Source organism: Protopterus annectens, chromosome 3.part1, assembly GCF_019279795.1.
Source record: "Protopterus annectens isolate FY-2018-M chromosome 3.part1, PAN1.0, whole genome shotgun sequence".
Taxonomy (NCBI): domain Eukaryota; kingdom Metazoa; phylum Chordata; order Ceratodontiformes; family Protopteridae; genus Protopterus; species Protopterus annectens.
Window position 1 is genome coordinate 693,371,560 of NC_056732.1, and position 27,084 is coordinate 693,398,643.

A 27,084-nucleotide genomic window follows, 5' to 3' on the forward strand; every position below is an offset into this window, starting at 1 on the left:
TAAGCATCTGAACTATATACATCAAAGGACTACATGACCTCACATGCAAAACCATTTCCATTATCAGCAGAAGAAAGCTGCAAGGAAGATACAGTAAAAAAATTAAAAATATAATATTAGACTCAGTTCAGATTAAACTTGGGCACCTTCCAATGATGGAATAAATGCAATAGTGGCATTATTCATATATTGTCAAAAAAGAGCAACATTTTCATTTTATTTATTTATTGACATTTGATTACCGGGAAACTCCAACTGGGTAGAGGCCCATTTTCAGCAGAGACCCAGGGAGAAAAGCTCCAAATTATTACAAAACATTTTAAAAACAATCATTTTACAGTCTTCAAAAATAAAACAAAAACATACATTAGACATAATATAAAAACATTAAGAATCGATACAAGGTATACGACAATCATTTAATATTTAGAAAAAGTTTAGACAGTTTGTACAGAAATTAAAGGTAAGTTAGTGTAATACAACATATATGATGCCATAAATGACATACAATTTTATCAGACTGCAGTAAACATATACTAAACAGAAATAAATAGTACAGTCACAAACATAGTTGCAATCATCTGTTTTTGTGAAACTAATTAAGGATCAGGATCAACAAAGTAATATACCAGAGACCGACTGCAGTAGCTAAGGGTTCTTTACTATGGCATCATAGGCATCTATTTTAAACAACTCGCATGTGGTAGGATTACAGACCATATGTCCTCAACAGCAGTAATATTATAAGGTGTACATCAGAGGTGGAACATCTGATTATCACACCAATGATTATGAATGCATACCATGAGTGATCAGTAAAATAAAATATATATCCATTACCACTGTGGTAAAAGTTGATATATTAAAGCTTACTGATATGCAGAATGAAATGCAGTGTTCAAGCAAAATATGCAAATGCCACAACAGGTGTATTTAATGTAATCAGAAGCACAAGCAATAATATCCACCAGTCCCTTTATAAAGAATGGTAGCACCAGTAGTGGGTCTGCCAATACAACCCCTCTTAGGATAATTTACAACAGAAAATGCAGCAAACCTCCTGTGACAGGAGTAAATAAGTCACCAAGACACTAATTATAATGTTGTAACAAAGAGAATGCCACAACCTATTGAAAGCAGCAGGATTTTCTACAGATGATGACCCAATGGCTCTGCAGGAATCAAACAAAGAGATAATACTTCTTTGAAAAATATCTAAAAAAAATTTGATTTTACACTCATGATTATATTTATCTGGAAATATAATCAGTTGCTTCTTTCTATTGCCCCATATAAGGTAGGGTCCATGCACCTCTTAGCAAAACAAAAGTTATATACTTACCATAAAAGTACATCCTTTCATTCATGTCCGTCGGATACATGTGAGCACTCAAACTTCTTTGTCAGATCTGACGTAGGAGCATTAGTGCTCAAGCCTCGAGCCCCTGTAGACTGTTCCCTCCCATAAGTCACCATTCCCTTCAAGTACTGCAGATCTAGTTTGACAGCTGGAGACCTAGGTATCCCCATGCTCCCTGAAGGAAAAGAATGGCTCTAGAATTAAGAAGTCCTTTAGGTATTACAAGATTAGGACAGAGAATGGGGGTTGTTGTATGTGGGTAAGAATTCCCAGCTGCAATGAACACTGAGTGGTCTCATGACAGGAGACCTTTCAAGATTGCAGCACTGAAGTATACCTTAGCTCTAGGGAAGCAATCCAAATTATAATGCCTTACAAAGGTATGCAGGGAAGACGAAGTGACAGCATCTTAATTATCAACTACTGAAGTGGATCTTAAGAAGGCTGTAGAAACTGCTAATGGAATGAGCTCCTAGCTTAATGAGCACAGTCTTGTTGCATGAGACATAAATAAAACAAATGCAGTCTGACAAGCATCTTGTAAGAGAAACTTTGGATACATTTTTTAGGGAGAAAGGAACAAAAGTTATGCACTCACCATGATAATCTGTGTTGTCCGTTTCTGTCTTTCTTCAGCATATGGGTTGTCAGCTCTGAGGGTTGTCAGCTCTGACTTCAGCTACTTTCAAGCTTTGGATCTGGAGCTCAGGCTCCCCCCCTTACCCATAATTCATCATATTTACCCAGCTACCTCAGACTGAGTTTGCCCACAAGAAAAAATAGGCAAAAACACAGTGTGTAAAATAAAAATAAGAAAACAGCTGAAAGAAATTGGTCTTGATAAGAATCCTCTTGCAGCCAAGGTTTAGTGACTCACAGCAATCCAAGAGTTAGAATGCCAAACACCATCCTGTACATGGAAAAGGGAAGGATGGTGGGAAGCTGAAGAATGTAAACAATCAACAAAGATCTATCATTATGCTGAGTACATAGCTTTCATATCCGATGTTGTCTTTTTCCATTCATTCCTCAATATATGGGACTGAGTTCTCCAGCTATTGTAAACCTGGGTGATCTTATACAAGGATATTGCAGAGCACGGCTGAACCAAAAGAGGCTCATGATCTGGACTATATGCCCAATTTATAATGTGAAATAAAGGTATGGACCTTGGACCAGTTAGCAACTGCAGACGCCATCAAGAGGTACTCTGGAAAAGGCTGTTGAAGCTACACATCTAGTAGAATGGATTTTTGGGGTGTAGTCAATGAAAAATCCCTTTCTTTGCAAACATAAGATATGCGTCTAGACAACCAATGGGAGACAGTAACTTTGAATACTTCTTTTCCCATCTTGACAGGTAAGTAACAGACATTTATCAGTTTTCCTGAAGACTCTAATTCAATGTAAATAGCATCTTAACTGATGGTGAACATCTAGCAAGTGTCATGTGTATTTACCTTCGTTTGAAAATTTGGTGATAGCACAGGAAAATTTATAGAATCGTTGATAGAAGATTCATAAGTCACCTTTGGAAGAAAGGAAAGGTTGGTTGTCAAACAACACACTGTCTTTGTGAAAGACTGTGTATGGATGTTTTGAAAGTGTGATCATTAATTCTATTCTCCTAGCAGAAGTATCATCAACTAAGAACAGTTTTCCATGATAAAAACCTTAAATCAACTTTGGCAGCAGGTTCAAATGGAGGGCTAGTTCGGGCTTGCAGTAAAATGGTAATATCCTACACTGATGATCTGGATCTCTAAGTGGGGGACATAATAGAAAAGTTTCTCTAAAAAAGGCTTTAGATCATCTTAAGGATGCAATGTGCATGTGATTCTTGCCTATTGTGAAAGAAAGATATGGCTGCCAATTGTACTTTGATAGTAGAATAGTTGACTCCATTCTGAAAAAAAGATGGGTCAGAATTTCTAGGATTGTTGGAAGGGGAGCCAAAAAGGATCAAGATTGTTCTCAACTGCCTAGAAAGAATCTTTTTCATTTGCTTTTGTAAATCTTATGTGTAGAATGTTTCTTGGAAGAAGTTAGAATATGAACAACTGAGAAAGAAAAACTGGACTGTCTAGCCATCACTGGAATTGAGAAACCATGCAGTTAACTTGAGGGATTGAATGTATGGGTGAGACAACTCCAAAGGGTAAGACAGTAGATCTGAAGCCAAGCCCAGAACCCAGGGAGGGTGTACTAAATTAAACCACAGGAAGGGAAACAATAATTGTTAGAGCCAGAAAGGAGTTATGAGGATGACTGTGATTTTCTTTGCCAGTGCCATCTGTAAAAAGTTTGGAAACAAAAGAATGAGAAGGAAGGTGTAAAGGAGTCCTGGGGGGGGGGGGGTCAACTGTGGGTCAAAGCTCCCCCTCCTGGGGAATCATAGGAAAGAACTTGCTGCACTTGGTGTTCTGGGAAGATGTAGAGAGAGTGTAGCAATGTAAAATGGTTGAATATCTATTCTGTGACTACTGGATTGAGAGACCACTTGTGAGGAAGAAGGACAGACCTGCTCAGTCTGTCCGCTAACACACTGGACTTCCTCAGAATATGTGCTGCTGTTAGAAAGTGGTGAGAAGGTATTGCCCATTACCATACTCTCATGACCCCTCGAAATAACGGATAAAATCTGGTTCCTACCTGCTTGTTGATGTACCAGACTACTTCCATGTTGTCTGTGTGGATAGAAAACACTTCCAAATGGAAAGAGTCCTGAAAGGCCTGGCATCCCATCTCCAAGACGCTGATGTGAAGATTGGCCTCTAATTTTGACCATGTACTTTGGACTGTCTTTCCCAGGTAGTGCCCTCCCACCCAAGTGTAAATCACCAGTGGTCAACATGGCTTGGGCAGCACCAGTGGTCAACACGGCTTGGGGAGGGGAAGGTTGAAAGGATGTCCTTGTGAAACATGTGGTGATTCCAACCATCATCAGATATGTGTTTTGCAAATCTTCTTTAAAGACAATTGCAAAGAGCTGTCTTATCAACAAGAGTCCACTACAGAACTCTCATGTAGAACCTGGCCAACAGAACCAGGGTGACTGAAGTTCCCATGAAGCCTAAAAGATCAGAGAATTGTTCTTGCTGGTGGCTTCTGATAGGATAAGATAGTTAAGCCTTGATAGTGAATGGATAAGATCCTTGCTTGGGAAGTTTTGCAATACGTCTCCCCAAATGAGCTCCTATGAATTCTAAGGATTGAACTGGATGAAGTTTGGACTTTATTAGATTCACCATAATGTCTAGTTCTGAACACAAGTCAAGCAAGGAACACCTAGCATGGCTAAGTAGATCCCTGGGAGTAGCAGTGACAAGCCAATCATCTAAGCAAGGAGTCCTCTAGAACCCCTGCAAACAACAGTACTGAGATCCAAACATTGCATGAAGCAGAAAAAGCACTGGATGGATGGGGGAGTTGCAGGGAGTCTTACGGGCTAAGTATGTAGCATGAGATATCAGGCATGCAATGATATAGAACAAGTGTGAACCTCCAAGTGTGGGAGATTCTGAGAAAGATGCAGAAATGGACAGAAACAGATGATAATTCCGAAATGCAGATTCAACACTGATGGTCCCTGATGTTAGAGCCTCCATCTGCATTAAATTAATTCAACCTGTATTTGGTGAGAGCCCTCTCTATAAAGCCTGCAAAGATATAAGTGCTTCTGTGAGAACAGGCCATTGCCCTAGTCAAACTAACCTAGTCAAAGTGTAGAGACAAATTAAAAAATAAATGAATGAGTTTTAGTAGAACCCTATGCATGCTAGCAGGATAAATAACAATGAAATTTGACAGTAAAATAGAAACTGTTTTCTGACAAGTGCATTATCCACCTTATTTGGGCCAACAGGAACAAAGACATATCAGATTTTATTTCAGGAAAGAGAAAATAATTTTTTAATGCCTTTTATCTTAGAAATACCTGTCTAAAGTTGCCTTCTGAGTTCCAGAACTTGAACTCTGAGTTTTACAGATGAAGATAAAAGGGAACCATTTTGATATGGCATGGGCATACGCAAGAATGTACACACCTATGTGTGCACACACACACACACACACACACACACACACACACACACACACTATTCCAGTAAGTTGGACTGGTTACAGTGTCTCCACCTTGGAGATGGGAGGAGTTTCACTGATTTGAGTATCTAATGGTCATGGACTTTATTAGCCATTTCAAAACTGCAACTTATGGCTTGAACTTCAGCTCAACCCAAATATTTACAGCTTGCCTTGATGACATAGGGCCCATAATTTTCCAGACTGTGGGATTCCCTCTGAGATTTGAGGCCATTTCTCTGCAATAAAGAAGGTCTTAATGATCCCCACTCAAAATAACTCATCATTAGATGTTCATAAGTTGAAAATAACAATCCAATTTATTATCTACCTTTTGTTAGTAAGGTGACTTGAGAAAACTGCATACATGCAAAATAAAATCCTTTTAAAATTTCATGTCCTGTATGAAGCCTATTAGTCAGGTGTCAGAATGCATTGACAGCACAGAGACAGACATGCTCAAACTGTTTAATGACTTCTTTATGATGAGAGATCAGTGATGTGCATATGGCCTGGTCCAACTTGCTCTCTCAGCAGCATCTGGCATAAATGAACGCAACATCGTAATGGAGTAGTTACATTTACCTTCATACTGCAGACTTCTTTACATAGACCTATAATGGTCTGCCTTCAGTCCCTGGGGCAGTCTCGTTCAGTGACCTGTTGCTTCTGTTCTTCAAAGAGTTAACTTTTCTATGTGGATCTCCTTGGAGGTCCATTTTGGGACTGCCGGTGTTCAGTGTTTATGATAACATTGGATGATGCTATGCAAAGAAGTGGACTTTGGTATTACAAGTATGCTGATGATGTCAAGTTATACTTGTTGCTTTCTCTGGAATAAGTGACACTATTAATGTGGGAAAGGTTTGAGCCCACAGCTTTGTGGACTGAAAATACATAACTGTCTAAAACAAAAGCACATTCTGTGCATGCAGTTTCATTTTTCCATCTCTGCTAGCATTATCCTTATAACAGATTACAGAAGCAAAAGTTTAGAAATGGTATCAAAGGAGCAAAATCTTTAGTGATACTTGACAACTACACGGTAATGAAAGACCAGGTTCAGCCATTGTTAAAACACATTGTTTTCATCTGAGAAGTATTAGATTAAGTATCTTTAAACATCAGAAGATCGGTGTCAGCTGTTCGTATATTAGTATCTACTTAACTAGATTACAACAATATCCTTTGTACTGGTCAGTCTTATAAGAACGTGAGGCAACTGCAGATGGTAAAGAACTCCAAAGCTTTACTGATAACTAGCAATTTCCAATAATGAAGGATCTTCCTATCTCATCTGTGTCACCAAGCAGACCCAGCATTCTGTTCTAAAGAAAACTAATTTAAATCTTGCATGAAGTGGGTCCCACCCATCTGAAGAAACTCATGATTCCCAACAAACCTGTATGCGATCTTTGCTCAGTTGGTGAGCAGCAGGTAGTAGTTTTCAGGGTGCAACTAGAAACTATCTGGTCATTGCTGTTCTGCCTCAACAGGTTCTTACGCAACAGATTCAATGCCTCACCATTTTCAAAGACTACACATTAGCTCTTTTAAGAGGTCGCTCAAAACTTATTTTGAAAAGCATCTGAATCTGTTCAGTTTTAAAATGTAATGTATAACCTAGTTGCTGAGATCACCTATTTATTAGCTTGTCATATTGCTTTTATATTTATATATGGTCATTATAATATACTTAGTTATATGAACATCATAATTTTTTCAAACAGAGCATTTTATTGCCAACAACATCTTTACATTCTGCACATACCACATGCATGGTGCATTATTTCTCTTGGTGGCTAGTTTGTTTTAACAATCTACTTAGTCTGTCACTTATACATTAGGCTCAACCAATTATCAAGAGTTACATGCCTTATATACACTCTTTAGCTACCTTGTTTTTGGAACTTCTCCATCTTTAATACAACACATTAGGCATTAATAGACCAAGAATGGATAAATGGACAGACTATACAATGTCCATCAGTGTCAATGGCACAACAGGTAGCATACTCTCTTTGGTACTGAAGGCTGTGGTTCTATTCCCGCACTCAGTATTTCAATAACTGACACTGTAGTGCAGTATAAGATGGGTGTCGTCTTTCAGATGAGACATTAAATCAAGGCCCCATCTGCTTGAGTTGGTGGTAGCTCAGGTGGATGTTAAAGACCCACAGCACCCACTAAAAAAAGTCGGGGAAGTTCCTTGATGCCCTGGCCAAATTTTTCTAGTAGTATAAATACCATCTTGAGTCTCCTCTGAAAACAGGCTACTAGCATAGGGGGACTGACCCTGTCAACAAAGGATAAAATAAAAACAATTTTCATTGCTTGACTAACTAGTTCAGCATTCCCAGAATTTTGTATATCTTAGTAATCACACACCCTTATTTGGGCTGTTCCTATGTGTCTCTGTTTTATGAGTCAAGCAATTCAAGTCTAGGCCAAACACTAAACAAAATTTACACCAACTTATGTTTAAGTGTCCCATTGCAGTTATTGTTATCCTCTCTTATTTATCTACAAATAAGTAAATTAGTAGATATCAGCTGCTTATAATATTTACATAAAACAGACAAGGAAAACAGTGAACAACTGCAGGAAAAGGCCAGCACAAGACAAGCTGTGTGCCATTGATGCACTAATCAAAACTTTGTTAGTTTACATCTACATTTGATAGAGCATATCACTTGTAGTAAAATCCTACCGTATGCTATCCCCTCTTCTTATCTACTGGGGTCATGCCTACCAGAATCATCCCCTTCTATCCTCTGCCTCCATTTTCTATATTTTATCATGTGTCTCTCCCTTTACCTCTTTTTGTAAAACTTCCTTAAACTCCCTGATTATTTCAGTTACTGCCATTATGACTTCCCTTATTTCCAGTTGGTTGTTCCCTCTTCTATTTTCTTAAAATTGCCTTTTTTGCTATCAGTGTTATCAGTGCTACTAAATATGTCTGGCCCTTATCAAGTTATTTGTCTGTTCATGATACAATATTTTCTTTGTTAATTGTACCTATCTTTTATCACCTTTACTATAGTCCTTTCAAGATCCCTCCTAAAATTCTCCAGCTTTCCACATTCCCACAATATCTGCCCCGTTTCCCTTTCTCCATTATTACATCTCCAGCAATCTCCATTAGCAGTTGGAAACATTTTATGCAGTTTCAACGGCAAGCAGACATATCTGTGTAAACACTACCATGGCAAAGAGTGAATTTTCTTGCCTTCATCACGTACTTAGAATAAGTGGAGAAAACCCAGCAAACAAAGGATAAAAGTCCACCTTGGTTTAGACAAATCACAAATGTAAACAACAAAAGTCTTGGTCCTTGTTGGTTTTTTGATGCTTTTATCACGTACTTAGGTATACTAATCATCTCTTCCCCTACAATTTTTTCCCAACCCGCTTTCATCTTTTTGAATACTTTTTCCTCCTTGGCTTTTATTACTTCCATTCCCCCTGCCACTGAACTTCATGTACCCACTTTCCAACCTTGTCTTGCTTATTTCTTCAAAAGATATGGGACCTCTGCAATGTCCTTTATTTTATTGCATCCTACCCCATCCAATCCTTGGTATTCCCATTCCATCGTCCATGGCAGTATATTTTCACCTTTCACTTCCTTCCAGATCTTCACTGGGGTCTATATTAAATCATCGAACCTTCAGATCTTTGAACGGCATTTCATTGGAAATGCAGTTCATGGACCCCCCCCACACTCCCACTAATTATATATATATAGTGACTCTGACATCATGCTACAGTGGGGAAAGGGGAAATTTCCCAGTCCCTACCAAGATATAATCTCAGTAAGAGCAGTTCGACGAACGGGCATGTTTGATAAAATGCGCTTGATGATCTGTTCTTTTGATGACATAACAGCAACCCAATTCATTGTCTGCCCTCTTGTCACCTGTTTCCAGTTTTTTTACTTCTGATTTTTTTCAATTTTCATTTCCGGAGCAGTGTTTCACTGTCACTAACCTGACTAGTTCCAACGATCTGTAAGATGTCACCTTCTAGTTTTTAAGCTCTTTTATTTGTATAATATCTTTTACCAGTTGTCTTCATTTATTTTACATTTGGCAGGCGTTTGTTGTCATTAGTGTGCTCAAGCAGTATTTCCCACAAGTCTCTTCCCTCCTGCCACTGTTCTTTCTTTTCCAAGATCATGTTTTTCTAGTCAGCCTAGTTACTGTATATAAGTTAATCTAAATATGCTTGCTGTCAGACTTGCTTTTAAGTAGCTTTTGATTTCTGGTGCTCAAAGTCCCCCCTTTTTAAGACTCCCCTACTACTCTCAGCTTACTATCCTCCAAAATAAGTTTTTCATCTGATTTATCTTTTTTAAAAATGTGTCATTTGGTTTGGGCTAGAACCCCTGCTCTGTGTATATCAGTGGTAAGATATACAACTGTAACACCTGCACTTTTTGATCTAGATCTAGTGTTATGAGTTTCCACCTCTCAATTTGTTCTTAGCAGATGTGTACACCTTGTGTCAATTTGATAAATTCCTCTGTGTGCCATTTATCCATGCTCCCAAATATTTAAATTCCTTTTTCTAGATGTCTCCTGCCTCTAAGTTATCCTTCTCATTTGAAATTTTACTGCAATTGCTTGTGATTTGCCTTAGTTTATCCTAAACTCCATCATCTTAGTAACCTTTTTTTATTATTCCCACAATCTCCTTGCATCATGTCCTTGGTCTTCCAGGAGAATCAATATATCATCTGTATATAATATTACCTTATGTTGTTCTCCCACCTCTTTGGTATACCTTTGTTTCTGAATTCTTTATGGTTACTGCCAAAAGTTCTACATATATTTCAAAATAACAGTGGGGACAGAGGGCAGCCCTGCCTAGTACCTCTCTCTAATGCAACTTCCTGAGATAACCTGGCTTTCACTTCTAGCAGTTGATTTTTCATATATCTTTTGACAGGTACCCATTTCTCTGGGAACCCCACATCTTCAATAGTTTGACTTTACTCTATCAAACGTTTTCTCAACATCTAATTATAGGATTGCCAGTTTTACTTTTGTTTCTTGGTATCCTTTTATTATCATCAATATTTTAATTAAGTTGCCAACTGTTCTTCATCCCCCCATAAACCCAGTCTGATCCTCCTGTATGATCCTCGGTATTATCCTTGCTGATTTCTCCATGATTATTGTGATACAGCACGACAGTCATAGTTCAGTAGTGAAAATGTTCTGTAGGAGGACAGAGAACGGGGATTCTTCCCTTCTTTATGTGTCACTGTTATGGGAGCTTCTTTCCATGAGCTCAGCACCTCCTTCCCTTCTAATATCTTGTTAAAAGAACTTAACCGATATTTTATTGTATTCTCTCCAGCAGCCCATCTGGCCATGGGATTTTTCCTCTTTTCATATTCTTCACTGTTCTCTTAATTTCTTGTTCTGTTATTTCCTGCATTAATTTCTCTTTCCTTACATTATCTATTGTCAGTAAATCTCTCTCTTCCCAATACATAACCTCTGAAAAATGCTCATCCTCCTGCTCTCTAGCATAAGTCATCTTATAACAGTTTCTAAATTCCTCCAATAGCTCGCCTTGCTCCTTTCCACCATCTGCTCTCCCTCCCTTAGTGTTTCAAATATACTTCTTTCTATTTCTTTTTGTCCAAGTCTGATGACTATGCCTTAGTCACCTGTGGTGAATTCAAAAATGTAAATTTTCTTTATTTATTCTGCTCAGTGGCACCTTTTCATCCTCCCATGCCTGTATCTTTCTTTTTAGTTCCCCCTGCCTTAATCTTTCTTCTTTGGGCCAGCTAACCTGCGATCACTTTATATCACCACATTTTATTTAACTTTACAATATTTGTATTCATTTAATCTTTGTTGACCAAGCAACTGGTCCGGTGCAAGGATACTTTTCAGCCATGACCCATTGTCTTACAGTATCAGTTGATCTGTAAGGGGAAACTCTTCTTAAGTGCACCTGTGTGAAGGATTCCTCTCCTTTTCCAGCTGAAGTCTGCAATTTTTATTTAGATGCTCCATGCTCAGGGTCCATGTGCTTAAAGTATGATATCTTACAGTATAGTATGACATCATCCACTACATTAGGACAGTATGACTAGTCACGGACACCCACCAGTTCATTCCCAAACAGAGTTAGCTAACATTCTGCAAATCAAGAAAAAACAAAGATTAGACAGCTACACTTTTAAAAAGTAATATGGAAGTACATGCTTACTGGTAGCAGACACTGGAAGGGAAGGGATCTGCAAATACAAGGAGATGGTGGGAAGTTAACAGGGGTCCTCCAAATAACAGTGCCCACAGAAGAAAAGGCCCTTCAAATTCAGAAGGAAATGCAGAACGCCCTTAAGGAGTTTCCTTACCCCCCCTTGCAAGGTCACGATAGGCAGAAATAGCTGAAAAGTCCAACCTGACCATAGAATAAAAAGGTACAGATGATATTTTTGCATGAAAATAGGACAAGGCTACATGTAAAATGAGTGACTGTGGTGGTAAGGAATATTACTCGGCCTATTTCCACTTAGCAGAGATGTCTGTCAGATGGAAGGCTTCTTCGAGCATAATTACATCTGACACCTCAGCTGGGGGATATGCAGAGATTAGAGGGACTGCAGTAAAAGGCAGGATGTGAAGAGGAGTAAGATGATGATAAACACTGAGAGGAATTCCTAGGCAAATAATGTGAAGTTTTCCTGCACTGCCAGGGATCTGAGGACCACTCTTTTCATCTTTTCGCAAGCACCAATGACAAGTGTTGGTCTTTTTTCTGAATTGTGTGATGAAGCATAGAATAAGAGGTAATGATGGAAGACATACAGGGACCATCCTTGCCATGGGATGGAGAAGGTGTCCATGATGAACTCCCCCCTTGGTAGCCTGAACAAAGGCATAGAGCAGGAGAAACATATTCTACCAAGTGACACATAGGATGCTTTTCAGACTGCCTGTGCTCCTCTACAAGATACAAACCAGACATGCTCAGGGAATATACCAACATATTCACTTCACACAGAATGTCAACTGTTGGCAGAGTGATAACCCTGTCTACAGCACATGGACAAATATGCATCATTTCTCTGCATGGGGGTACAACTGTGTCTCCCCTTGCATTATTAACCATCATAAGATGAACTGACTGAGACCAAATTAGGAGGGATTCTGGAAGTACCTTATCCACCAATGCCTTTAGGGCCAGTAAAAGAAAAGCCATGCAGCTGGATGTAAAGTTCCCTCACCAAGAAACTACTTCTGAATCATGGAGGAACTGACCTGCCCACTATGCCAGTAAAATATCTATCAACAGAATCTAAAATATATATAGCAGTAGGATACCCAGCTGATAACTTGAGGCAACTGCTACTCTTTTCAGGATGCAGTGACAGGGTTCTGACACCAAAATAAGACTCAGAAGCATATAGTTACTAAACAGAAACTGTCAAACTCACTGGATCTTCAAATACTGAGCTGACTCATCTAGTACCTGGTGCTATTCCCACTCTGTTGCCCCCATCAAAATCAAGTTAAATGGCAAAATAAAATTTGTTCAGAATGCTCCTCACACAAGCAAAAAGGGTCCCAGTCCATGTCTGTACTCCTCAAGAGAATGAGACAAAAGGTCCATTCCCTGATTGGGCTAGCTAGCACTCCTCGCCTCAGGAGAAAGCAAGTAAGCCAGGTCTATGTTCTTTGAGTGCTCAAGAAGCAAAAAAGATTTATTACTTTAATCTGCAGAAAGTCATTTCCTACAAATGTAACAAGTGCATTGTTACAATTAAAATACCATACAAGGAGAGCATTGAAGTGCTTCAGCTTTAGCTACTAATGTACTATTGGCTTTCATTTCTTAATGCCAATAGTGCAGTGCTTCCCCCACCGGTCATGTCCTAATTGCAGCCCCTAATATCTTGTGCCCAGAGCAACTGCCCCCTTTGCCACACCCTAGTTACACTTATGTTCAAATGTGCAAAAGGCACCCTAAAAGTCAAAGTCACCATCAAGCCAAGAAGATGCAGGACAACTTGGACCTTGATACTATCAAGGCTGCCAAATTCATCATCTCTTGTGCAGCCTCCACTTGCAGGAATGATCAGCAGTGGAGAGTGTCCGGCTATGTGACACTGAAAACAAGTTGTGCGACTGGATCATAGGAGGTTACACTAGGCTAATGATCCTGGGGCCCTTATAAGCCTAGCCTCCCAAAATAAAGCCTTAGTCAGCACTTGTCTCCCCTGTCAATGGGGGACACAGGTGGAACCCCTGGGATAAATTTGTGGTTTCCCATCCACTCATCAAGGTTGCGCTTGAAGAGGGTCTGCAAGGTACTCTTGTTTATGTGCATGGGAAGTCTATTCCAGAGATGGGGCAGGCTCTGGGAGGCAAACCTGTCTCTCCAGCAGGTTTTAATGATGTTGCATATTATATTCAGGCCTTTCAAGTGGGTAATGCTTGAGAAGTTAGACTTACGGATATGGAGCATTTCTAGTAGGGCAGGGTCCGAGACTGCCTTGCAGGCAAGACACAGATCACCTCTGAGCAATCTGTACGATACCGAGTAAAGTGATAGTGATTTTAGCCTGTCTGCATAGGACAGGTGTTGGGAGGCTATGGATTCTCTTTGTGAGGTATTTCTGTGGCCTTTCCAGTTGGTGCAGATGTTTGGAGAGGTACATACCAAATGGGGCGTTATACTCAATTATTGGTCTAATGAGGGAGGAGTATAGAGAGGCAATAACCTCCTTTTTTCTGGATGTAATACCTTTACTTATGAGATGAACCAAGTAAAAGGCTTTTCTGGCCACTGCTGCTACATTATGGTTGATTTGAGATTATTATCAACCAGAGTACCCAGGTTTCTCACCACAGGCTGTGTGCTTAGGGGGTTGCTGTTGATGTGGTAATCAGTAGGGGCCATGGTTGCCGTTGATGTGGTAATCAGTAGGTGCCATGTTTCTGCCAAATGGTATGATGATACATTTTTTTGAATTTGGCTTGTGGCCATGACTTTGGCACCAGTCATTAATTGCTGTGAGACCCTCTTGCAGTATTAACATCATCTGGGGAGTCAATGACAGCACCCAACTTACAGTCATCTACAAACCTGGTCAGCCACAGACCTGAGAAGTAAGATGACAAACAGTAGGGGTCCCAGGACAGATCCCTGGGGAACTCCACTACTGACAGGTCTGCTATCGGAGGTGGAGCTAAGAAAACACTTGGTGGCCCTTATGGAAGGATGTTCTGGAGAATTGCAGAACAGAATGCAGCTCTGTTTCTGGAGATGATATCCAACTTGAAATGAGTAATAAAAGAATAATCATTAGACAATATGTCTGCTACACGAGTATCATCAATAGACGGTCTGGCCCAAAAAGCAGCTGACGTAGCCATTGACCTAGCTGAGTGTACCCCTGGTTGTCTTGGTAGGGTTAAGTGTCTAGAAGAGCAAATATAAGAAATGCAATCTGTAAATCATTTGACTATTGCAATTTTTGAAACTGGTGCTCCTAGTTTGTCACTGGAAATGGAAGTTGGGCCTCATATCGCCCCTGGGCAGGCATTAATTACAAATTAACACACACCCCATTGGGCATTATTGCTTACATAAACTTCCCTGAACCATAAAAGTCCTCCTCAGGGTGGAAGTAAAAGAAGACTGGATAAGAGTATGGTAACAGAAACTTGCCCACAAGATTTCCCTTCCATTTCTTTCTGTTATTTCTTCCAGGGAAAATCTCTCCAAGTCCACATTAAAGCACATTCTACAAGAGATGTTGCTTCTGCTGATGCTTTTTTCAAGGGTCTCAACTCTACATCTAGTTTAGAGGCAGTTACCTGGTCTTTCACGCACACCTTTACCAAACATTACAAAATAGATAACACTGCTAGAGTTAGAACACGTTTTGTGAAAACCATACTATAAGGGTTGCTGGATTTCAATTCTGTCTCCCACACCTCCACACAATCTGCATAAAATCTCTAGTAAGTGTCCCATCAGTCAGCATTACTGCAACAGTCATCTAATGAAGACAGCACAGTTGTGCAAGAGCTTAACATAACAGGTTTTCAAAAAGATTACTCTTACAGCATATACACCCTCCCACCATCCCCTTTGTTCATTCTTTGTCCCCCTCCCCCTTTTCTCTTATCTGAGTCTATCCTTTTAGGGTATCAGCCATTGTTTTTCCTGAAACAAACAAGCTGTAAGAATTTTTAGCGACCATACATACCTTAAATACCAACATGTACTCTTGTGCACGTCTAAATTCATATGCAGAGCACAAGAGGAAGGTGCTCCTAAGCTTTGGTAGATATCAGTTAGTGTTACTATACCACTGATCTAATGATGAACATCAATATAAGACTTACTTCTGTCCAGAAACAGTGCTACTACTGAAGCATGTGCAATTTTGCAAGGAATCAAAATTCTGCAACAGCATTTTTTGTTAAGTAAATAAGGCAGTATTAACAGATACATTTTAACCTGCATGAATCGAGCTGCTGGTATTGAGAAAATACTATGAACTATCAGCTGCAATTAAATCACTACACGAAATCACTTGACACCAGCAGCAAAACTATAACACCTCTAAAAGAAAAAAAGGCTACTTCAGATTTTTTTGCAACTAGAACAGAAAATGAAGTAAGCCAGCAAAAGGCAATTATTCATGTAAATGCAACAAAGGATGTGACACAGCTCAAAATGTATGACACAGCTCAAAATGTATGTCTAACACGGTCAAAAACAGTCAAGCCATATTGTCCTAACATACTGCATATGCTCAGAGAAAGGACTAACTGGTTTGGTTTCTATTCAGTGAGAAAAGGTTAGTGGCAGACAATACCCCAAGTAATGGATATGTCATGCAACAGACTGCATACAATATAAAGAGAATCCAAGTTATTTGTAAAGGTAAGTGTACCTTACTTTAGTTTTCTCAAAAGTTATAAAAACTTCCCTGCTGAAGACAACACGCTCACGGTCCTGATTATTAGGGATACTGTTTTTCCATTTTCTAGGAAAAATACCAGTACATCCCAGAATTTAGAGTGTCTGAGTATTGAAAAAACATTAGATTTTGATGGATTTGGAATTTCAGGGCTAAGTAAACATTAATCAAGCCCTGTACTTTTTATCATATTCATTGTTTGTAACATTGTCAATTTGCTTTACTGAATGTTCTATACACAGAATCCAGAGGTATATATCCTAGAGACTACCTCCTCCTCTGAAATTGGCTCCCCATCCAAGGGAAAGAGAGTTCTTCCTTAACCCAGTTCAAGTGTAACCTGTTAACTGGATGGGGAAGAGTAAATTCATCACTGGTTTGGCATCTTTGTCTCTACTGGACACAGGCAGTCTGTAAATATTTCATCTTCCAAGCCCCTGTTTAGATTTATAAAGGCTATCAGAACTTGTCAGAGATTTGGGATGCATGGCTAGGCTTAAAAAGGCCCTAGCTGTCATTCGCTAGTACATACTGATGAACCAATTTACCTAAACACACACATATATAGCTAGACAGACATACATTAAAAATATAATGAAATCATAGTAATGACCAAAAATTAAAATAAAAAATCATAGGTTTAAAATCCCAGATTTTATCTCAGTAAAAATGGAATTTCATTTTTGTTTATTAACTAAAAAAGTCATACATCAGACTCTCTGATGGATAGCACTGCGATCACAAATCCTTCTTTTTTATGCTGTAATGCTTATGTAATTTAAGTTCCACATATACAACAAGTTACATTGTTTTTGACATACTCTCACAGGCCATGCTTGAAAATGGATACTGCATTGTCCTACTCATGTATTTAATAAAATATATACCTTTGGCATTGTAATGACCAAATGTCCAGTGGTCTGCGACCTTTGTGCTGAGCTACTGTCAGGTTTTACTTCTGCAGGAAGGATGAGTTGAAATACCTAGAAAATAAGTGTATGAAATATAATCCCCTGCAACAGTTCAGAGAGGAGATAGGTAGATGCATTTGTTATGTTTATGATTTTACAGATTGCTTAAATTTTCCAGATGGACTACTCCTAAATTCATAAGAACACAAAAGAAGACATTACATTAATGAAAAGTTGATTATTACAAATTTCACAGCCTATAAAAGTCAGTTTGAGATTATACTGTCACTGTAATTTCCCCTGTGTAAGCCATATCATTTCTTTCTGCTAGTTTTACTTCCTCATCAATACAGTTTTGATCAAATCTCAAGTTTATAGTTATGTAATATATTATAAGATCATTTGCTCATATGATTATTCTGGTTTACAGATTAGTAGGACAACTTTGCAAGCAGTATACATGGTTTCCTCAAAAGTGCTTTTTCAGAGGTGAGGTTAGGATGAACCACATCAATGACCTCAGGGTTTACATGACCAAAAGTTACACATGTTAAGGATTCAGCTTTTGTAGTACCTGGAAGCCCACCTTCAAAGACACAAGCTGTCTCCGACAGAACAGTCTTTAGAAATCCAGGGATGGAAACAGAATCTAAGAAAATAACTGAAATGCTTTATGGTGATGCAATTAAACTGGCTATGGTGGAAGGCATTCAAAAACTATAAAATGTGCTCCACAGAAATTATTAAGGTAGTGGTGTAAACAACTGATATGTACTTTTGGAGAAGTGTGGACTCAAAATCTTTAGTCTAGCAATATGGACAGAATCATTCAGAATTCAGACAAAAAAGAGATGTATAAGGACTATAAAATGTTAGACCCTTGAGTAAATGGAGATCAGTGACTGTAAATGCCAATAAATAATCAAGGAGCAAAATGTTAGTTGAATTTGCTGTGCTAAATGAAGATGCAGTTAGTACAGTTGTGCAAAATACCTTACAACTGTAAATGATAACATTTGAAGATGTCCACCTTGTTTGTGCCCTTTTCCTTTCCAGAATTTCTCCAGGTATCACATATACACAGAATATTGCACTTGCTTAACACTGCAAAATGCAATTTCATTTCTCCAGTGATCCACTCACTCAATTTCCTAGCCTGTTCAGTGAATTGTGCCTGTGTTAGGCAGATGGGTATGTGAAATTCGTATGCGCCAAAGGTGTTTCTCTGCACATACTTACTGGCATGCCAGTGTCTTGATGTGGACATTCTGCCACTCAACAGTGGGTGTTTCTGCTAATTTAAAGCACACCCATTTATTTATATTAACACACACACACATATATTGGATATATATATATATATATATATATATATATATACACACATACACACACACACACACACACACACACACACACACACACACACACACACACATGGTTGGAGGGCATTGGATCGATTGTCCAATGCCCAAGCACACAGCAGGTCAACAACATTTGGTAGACACAGACGGAGTTGACGGGCATGTGAGATCAACAATCCCAAAGTACAGGGTTATTTCCTTTCACCAGAGAATGTGTGATGTCAGAATTAGTAGGGATTATGGGGGTTGCTATTACATTAGTCCGGTCCGGGGTAAACCCTGGAACATGTGCTGAATATGTTGAGCTCACTGTGTTTGACATTTTGACTTTGATCTACTTTGTTCAATCCAATGCCCTACAGGTATATAAATTCAAAAGGTAAAGTATCTGGCATTATAAGACTGGAAACATATTAGTAAAAAGAAAAATGAATAGCTGTGCAAAATCTTACCATAACCATAGATGTCCTTCTCTTCCATGTTGCAGTATTCTAGGCATGGGATTTTATGCCTCAGGTGACTCGTATGTTGGCTCCTATACAAAAGCTTTAGCTTGGCTGTTACAGTGTGCGTGGGATGTCACACACAGGGCCATAAACCAGGGGCCTTAAATGTGACATCTGCATGCACAATCCACAGAGCTTGAAGGCCAGTAGGCCGAGAAGAAGGCCCAGCAGGAGGAATGCCAGTTTCTCCAGGTGTATGACTTGGAGACCTACTGTAATGTAGGTAGTACAGGTAAGGAATAGGACCTGGGGGGATTGGTGGGCAGGAAGGAATACTGCAACATGGAAGAAAAGGACATCTATGGTTATGGTAAGATTTTACACAACTATTCTATGTCTTTCTATTCCTATGTTGCAGTATTCTAGGTGTGGGAGCATACCACAGCTTATGCAGATGAAAGGGTGATGGTAGATGAAGAGGGTTCTACAAGACCCTGCGGGACTGCCCTGGTAAATCCTGTCCTAGCTCTGGTCCAGTTTGTAATGCTTGGTGAAAGTTTGGATAGTGGCCCAAGTGGCTGCTTCCAAAATGGATGCTGTGTCTAGGTCCCTCATGATGGGCCTTGAGGTGGCCACAGCTCTAGTGGAATAGGCCTTGAATCCCCCTGGGGGTTCCTTTCCATGGTGGGAGTAGCAGAAGCAAATAGCTTTCCTGATCCAGCATGCAATGGTTTGCTTGGAGTCTACCTTGCCCAGGGCTCTGGGGTGGAAGGAGACAAAGAGCTGGTTAGTCTTCCTGATGGTGCTGGTCTTCTCCAGGTAAAACCTAAGGTGTCTGTTCACGTCTAGGGAGTGCAGTATCCTTTCCCCTTTGTTAGAGGGTGAGGGGAAGAAGGTGGGTAGATGTATGGATTGGTTAAGAGAGAGGTAATTTACCACCTTATGCATAAAGGAGGGGTTGGTTCGCAGGGACACCCTGTCTTTTGTGGAAGACAGTGTAGGGGGGGGCAGGCCATTAAGGCCTGCACTTCTGACACTCTTCTGGCTGATGTGATAGCCACCAGCAGGACGGTCTTCCATGTGCACATCTGTAAGGAAGAAGGCCCAGCCGGTTCAAAGGGGTGCTGGGTTAATTTCTCTAAGATGTAATTAAGGTCCCAAGGCAGGGGGATAGGTTTTCTAGGTGGTCTCATGTGCAAGACCCCTTTAAGAAAGAGCTTTATGTCGAGCCTGACAAGCAAGCGGGGTTTCCAAGGGCAGGCAGGCTGATATGGCAGAGAGGTGTACTTTTACAGAAGAATAAGAAAGCCCACTCTCTATCATTTGACACTGGTAGATTAGAACCAGGGGGACCTCAGTGGAGCTGGGGTCCCTTCCCTTGTTCAGACACCATTTTGCAAATCTTTCCCACTTAGCCAGGTAAGATTTTCTGGTGGTAGGTTTCCTTGCCTCCCTTAGAACTGAAAGCATGTCCTCTGAGGAGTGGTGTTTGAAAGGGATCAAAAGTTTATCACCCACAGAGTCAGAGACAACATCTGTAAGTGTGGGTGTAGGAGAGTTCCTTTGTCTTGTGTCAGTAGGTCCACCTTGTAGGGTAACTTGAACTGATTGCCCTTGGCTAGTTTGTGAAGTAGGGGGAACCAGTGCGGCCTTGGCCAGTAGGGAGTCACTAAAAAGAATTTTGGTTTGTCCTTCTGAATTTTCAGGAGGACTTTCTGAATCAGTGGGAATGGGGGGGAAGGCATAAAGGAACTTCCCCTCCCAAGGGAAGCTGAAAGCATCCACTGTCCATGCTAGAGGGAGTGGGTTTTTGTGCAGAAGTCCTGCAGTTGCCTGTTCTGGGAGGAAGCAAACAGGTCTATTTGTGGAACACCCCACCGGTGGACTATGTCTAAGAAGACTTCCCTGCTCAGCATCCATTCGTGCTGAGGCAAGGAGGTCTTGATCAAGAGATCTGCTTGGTGGTTGTCCTGTGAGAGGATGTAGGCTGCTTGCAGGACTAAGTTGAGATGAGAGACTAAGTCCCATATCAGCAGGGAAAATCTGCACAGCTGACAGACCTTTGCTCCTCCCTGCTTGTTGAGGTACCACATCACCATAGTGTTATCGGTGACAATCTGGAGCACCCCTGGAACCAGAAGGGGGGGGGTGAAGGTCTTTAGAGCTAAGAAGACTGCTGTCATTTCACTGATATTGATGTGCTTGGCCTGAAGAGAGGGATGCCACTTTTCTTGAATCCTGTAAGAGGCCAGAGTTGCTCCCCAACCTGAATCTGAGGCATCTGTATGCATTACTTGGGTTGGGATGGGTGGATGCAATTGATGCCCTGGGTTCAGTTGCACTTGCTGAATCCAACTGATTTCTGTTTTCAGACAGGGAAGGAGGGGGGTGCCCTGCTGTAGGGGATGATGGTGTTGGGACCAGGTGTTCTTCAGGAACCACTGTAACTTGCGCATGTGCATTCTTGTCAGTGGTAGCATGGGGATGGTCGCTGCCATTAAACCCAGGAGACAAAGAAATTGCCTTGCCGTCACCTTTTGGGACAGTAGAGCTTCCTGTAAGTGGGAAGTCAAAGAAAGAACCTTGTCCTGTGGTAGAAAGGCCTTTATTGTGTCTGTTCTGATTCTGCAGCCTAGGAAGATTTTGTCCTGGTTTGGGATCAGAGAGGATTTGGAGAGACTGATGGCGAATCCTAGGTTCTGCAGAAGGGACATGGTGAAATGTAGATGCCTCAACATAGCATCCCTGGACTCTGCCAGTATCAAGATATCGTCCAGATAAGGGTAAATCTGTATAGCCTGAGTTCTGAAGAAGGCAATGGCTGGAGCCAGGCACTTTGTAAAGACTTGGGGGGGAGGTGGCCGTGGATAAACCAAACGGCAAGGCAGTAAGTTGGAATTGAGAGGCAGGTCCAGAGAAATGCAAATTGTCTGTGAGAATTCTTGATGGGTATGTGCTGGTAGGCCTTCTTTAGGTCCAGGGTGGCCATGAATGCCTTGACTGGAATGAGGGGCAGCCATACCTCTCAACCTGGAAAACATCAAAAATTTGGACAAGGCCCATGAAAAATAGGTACAAATCTGTACGCTGATTAACATATAATTTGCATACATAAGTATGTAACCTCGCCCACTCCAATGGAATTGTGGGATACCAACTTTCAAATGCAAACTGTGGAACAGACAACCAAAATATGGCACCAGAGTCCCGCTTCAACCATTCCAATGTCCCATTACCTGGCTATTTTGCCCCATTTACCATAAACACTAATGTGTACATACTGCTTTACTAATACAATGATTATTTGGATTTTATTTTTACATTTTACAGCCCAATGCATAAACACCAATAGACATCTGCTAAACAAAGCAACACTGTCTCACAACAAAACTAGACTTGGCATTAAAACTTCTCTGCCCTTGAAACTCACATTCATTGAAACCCACACCACATTCAAAGAAAATGCATTTGGTCAGTAGTGGATAAAGATAACCATTGTGCTACTTTCAAATCATTAGCCCCTTGCACACAAAACAAGAAACATACATATTTTCTTTGATTGACCTTCCTGACTTTATTAAATTACATTCCTTGTATAATACAGCACACTTGTTAGAGCGCATTTTACATTTATTGTTTGTGAACATTTTTCCAGTAGGCTGTAGGCAATGAAACAAAACGCATGAACCAATAATGACAAAACTGCCCAATTCAGAACATTTCCATCATAAAAGTCTACTTCCAGTCTGTCCACAACCACACTATAAATAGAATGACACTAGTGTAAGCCATAGGCATCTTGCACATCTTCTCGCACTTATTTTCAATTTCAGTTTTTTTTTGGAGGGGGGTACAAAAGGCCAAAAACCAGGGACACATTTTAAACATTGCTTGTATAATTTTGGAAAGTTGCTAGAATAAAATGTTGCATTACCACCATGCATTTCACTGGCAAGTCTCAAACACAGGACCCTGTACTACAGTCAGAGCAATATACCACTATGCCAAATCAGCAGTTTCCTGAAAGATAGGAAGACTGAAACTTAAATGACTATCATTTAGTGAATTCAGTTTTCACTTCTCACCATAGCTCTCAACCTCTTTGCACAAAAAACCTGGACAAAGCCAAAATGGAGGAATACAAATTCGGTTCTCACTTCTCACCATAGCTCTCAACTCTTAGCACAAAAAACCTGGACAAAGCCAATAATGGGGGAATACAGCCCTAAAATAGGAACAAATTTAAAATACTGATCTTATAAACTTATAAAATTGCTAGAATAAAAGGTTTTGTGTTACCATTTATTTTCTGAAGAATATGAAGCCTGAAATTCAAATGTCTGTCATTATTTAATGAATTCAGTCCTGCAGTGATATGCCACAAAAATCCTGAAAACCACAGATTTTTATGAGGAACAGTCTCAAATCAAAAATATGAGGCACAAATTTACAAGTGGTGGTGGCTTGGAACTTTAGGCTCTTTTTACCCTGTACCCAAGGTACAGGGTTTGAGCCAGAGTACCTCAAGCCCTCTTTAGGGCACATATACTTGCCCCTCTTTAGAGCACACTGTAGATGTATATTTGTCCATCTTTAGGGCACACTGTAGATGTATATTGGCCCCACTTTAGGAACACATTGTACTTGTTTATTTTTATTTTCGTTGTTGCTCCACCAGGAAGTTATGGCCCCTCACCAGGTCACTTTTCAGAAAACTATGACATTCTCCTGATCATACCTGTTGCTTTATTAAGCATGAGAGACACCTTACAAGATCACTAGTTGGCCCAACCAGTTTTAATGCTATCATTATGAAGCATATACATTAATGTGGCATAACTCTCACAGGGTGAGAACAATTAGCATCGTCACTTAAACAAACATTGCTGCTGTGATGACAAAATAAACATTCACAACTTTAATGACTGGTATTAAAGAAATATATTTTAAGTTTGCCCCACTCCACACCACCTTAGTAATGTTGGCTAACCGTAACCCTGTCAGTAACCACACTCTACATCTGATCTGAAAAAAAAAACTTCCCGTAACACTACCACTATGTAAGACAAACATGGGCACAAAAATACGAACCAGTCCTGCACATACTACTAACATTTTGTATAGCCCCTTTAACCCCAACATTAACCCACACACTCGCATCTCTCACTCTCAAACACACACATACATGCACACACTAAAGCTATGCATTTGCTTAACACTTTCCTTTACTCTATCTCTCCCTCTCACACACACACACACACACACACACACACACACACACACACACACACACACACACACACACACACACACACACACACACACACAGTCATGGTTCCTTACTTCTAAATACATCCAGCCAGGCTCCAGAAACAGTGAGAGTCTTCTTCTAAATAAATCCATAATAACTCCAGCTCAGCCAGCGAGCGCCTTCGTCTTCTAAATAAATCCATAATAACTGTCAGCCTTCTAAATAAATCCTTTCCAGCTCTGGCAACTTGCCACTCGCAAAAGCATTTGAACCAGAGCCGGAAATACATGCTACATGCGCAAACTCAGTTCTGACAGGCAGGTGGAGCTGACATCATCGTGCACGCGATGACATCAGCTCACAAAGCGCAAAAAAAAGCACGGAAAAGACAATAAATTGGAAATGAAGGGGTGCCATTAGGGAATCGTGGCACCCCATTATTTGGACCCCAAAACGCGGCAATAAACAAGTAATTCGGGACAGTTGGGAGGTATGGGGGCAGCAGAGTGGGAAGAGAGAGCATTTTGAAAGATGGTACCTGAAGATGGAGGGTTTGGGGTTCAGGAAGAGGCAGGAGTAAAACCCCTTCCCTTCCTGTCCTGGAGGGACAGGTTCTATGATGCCTAGTTTTAAAAGGTCTGCCAGAACTTGTGGCATGAGATGGGCCTGGTTTTTGGGAATGAGAGGAATGCCACTTCTGGGTGGCTTCTCTTTCCAGGATACGAAGTACCCTTTTTGAATAATGTTTAAGACCTATTGGTCTGAAATGATGAATTGCCAAAGGGGAAGACAGTGGGAAAGGCGGGCTGAGAAGGGAAGGTGGGCAAGGCAGTCACACATTACTGGGACCTCTTCTTGTCCTGAAAGGGCTGTCTGGGTTGATGAGGTGGAGCAGGGGATCTGGAGTTGGTAGGTCTTCTAGCCCCTCTCCTGGACCTGGAAGAGGAGGAGGAGGAGGAGGGCTGAGTACAACGTCTTCCAAAGGTGGCCTTAGCAGGGTAGTTTCTATAATACTTGGGGATGGGTGACACCAGCAGGTGCTTGAAGTCCTGGAGTTCTTTGCTTTTTTCTTGTAGATTTTTAAAAAGGTCAGCAGATTGTTTGCCAAAAAGCACATTGTGGGGGCGCCCAAGATCTTAGACTTGAAATCCTCAGGGAGGTTCTGGAGTCAGCCATGAGTACCTCCTGAGGGCTGAAACAGATGCTGCAGACCTGGCGGATGCTTCTGCAGCATCGTAGCTGCATCTGATGGAATGCCTGGCTACACTTTGTGCCAAGGAAAGTTTGGCTGAGATGTCTGTCTTGATGGGGCTGTCAGGCAAGGATGCTAGCATGGAGGAGGCTTGAGAGACCAAGTCTGATGCATACTTTGTCATGTGGGTCTGATAATTTATGGCTCTGAAAGCCAAAGTTGAAGAAGTGTATACCTTCTTCCCCATCCTAACCATGTACTTGCTGTCTTTGTCAGTGGGCATTAGGGAGGCAGAGAGCAGCAGTCTAGATTGCTTATCTGCAGTGGCTGCAATAACAGCTGAGTCAGCCAAGGTTGGTTTGACCAGGAATTTTTGGTCCTCTGGTACTTTGTAGAAGCGGTCAGGACATTTAGGGGCCGGAGGCTGGGAGTCAGGGGCTTTGGAAGGAGCGTTGAAGGTATCCAAGTAACCAGGCAGAACAGGAGGAACTGCTGAAGGGGAGGGGATTCCACTTGCTGCAGCTCAAAGTACCTTTTTTGGGTGTCTGTCATTTGGGATGTATCCCATTTAAAGTAATCCTTCATCTTGGTGATGGTTTCACCAAAAGTAATGTCCTCAGGGAGAGAATCCTCTTCCAAAGATTCCTCATCAGGAGAGTAATATTCCTGGGGGGGAGGCAATTTGGGAAACATAAGAAATGGACTCTTCTGAGGATGAGAAGGAAAAATCATATTCTTCTCTGACTTGAGGGGTTGTGGATGGGAGGGAAGAAGCAGAGGCAGGCCTAGGGCTCAGAAGAGGCAGGGTGGAGGTGGCTGAGGCTGAAGGCCTGCACGAGAGAAGAGGTGAAGGCTTGCCAATCCAGTGTGACTTCTGAAGAGGTGGAGGTATGTTTAGTTTTTTGCTTCTTTTTGGCCGGGGAGGAAGGAGAGAGAGACCTGGCATTGGGTTTGAGCAGTAACACATCAGAAGTCTGGATCCCTGCCTGAGGTACCACCGAAGCTGGCTCCCCTTCGACATCGACAGTCGTCAATGTCTGGATAACCTCCGTGGACATGCCAGCTGTCGGCTGCGAAACAGCTTCCACAAGGGACATCGCTGCAGTTGACGTATCCTGCGAGTGCGCCTCAACCCTAGAACGGCAGTTGGTGGTGCGTCGGGAAGCAGAGCAGCAGGTGAAGAAGGCCTAGGAACCTTGGCTTTCTTGTGCGTGGGTTCAGGTGCGGGCTCCAATAAAGGATCCATCCTAAGGGCTAACCTCTTAAGGCACTGGTTGTCCAGGTAGAGGTTTAATGCAGCTAGACGGCTGTGCAAGGTCTTGGGCACAAACGACTGACAAATAGCGCAGGAGGAGTGATCGTGTTCCCGGCCTAGGCAAAAAACACACCTGTCATGGACATCTTTATGGGGTATCTGGCAGCCGCATTGGCACTTTCCTTTTTTCCCCTGACATCAGCTAAAGGTTAAAACAACCAAGCGCTAGCAAGAACAATCGTCAAAAATAAGAAAATTA

General features: G+C 41.0%; 1 protein-coding gene across 1 annotated transcript in view; it reads right to left on the reverse strand.

Annotated features, from left to right (window-relative positions):
- Positions 1-27,084, reverse strand: part of DNAAF11 (dynein axonemal assembly factor 11) — a 1,372,540-nt gene that overhangs the window by 128,111 nt on the left and 1,217,345 nt on the right. Inside the window, exon 10 of the mRNA XM_044067052.1 lies at positions 17,294-17,389. Within this exon, the coding sequence (XP_043922987.1) occupies positions 17,294-17,389 (96 nt within the window). The remainder of the gene's footprint in view (positions 1-17,293; positions 17,390-27,084) is intronic.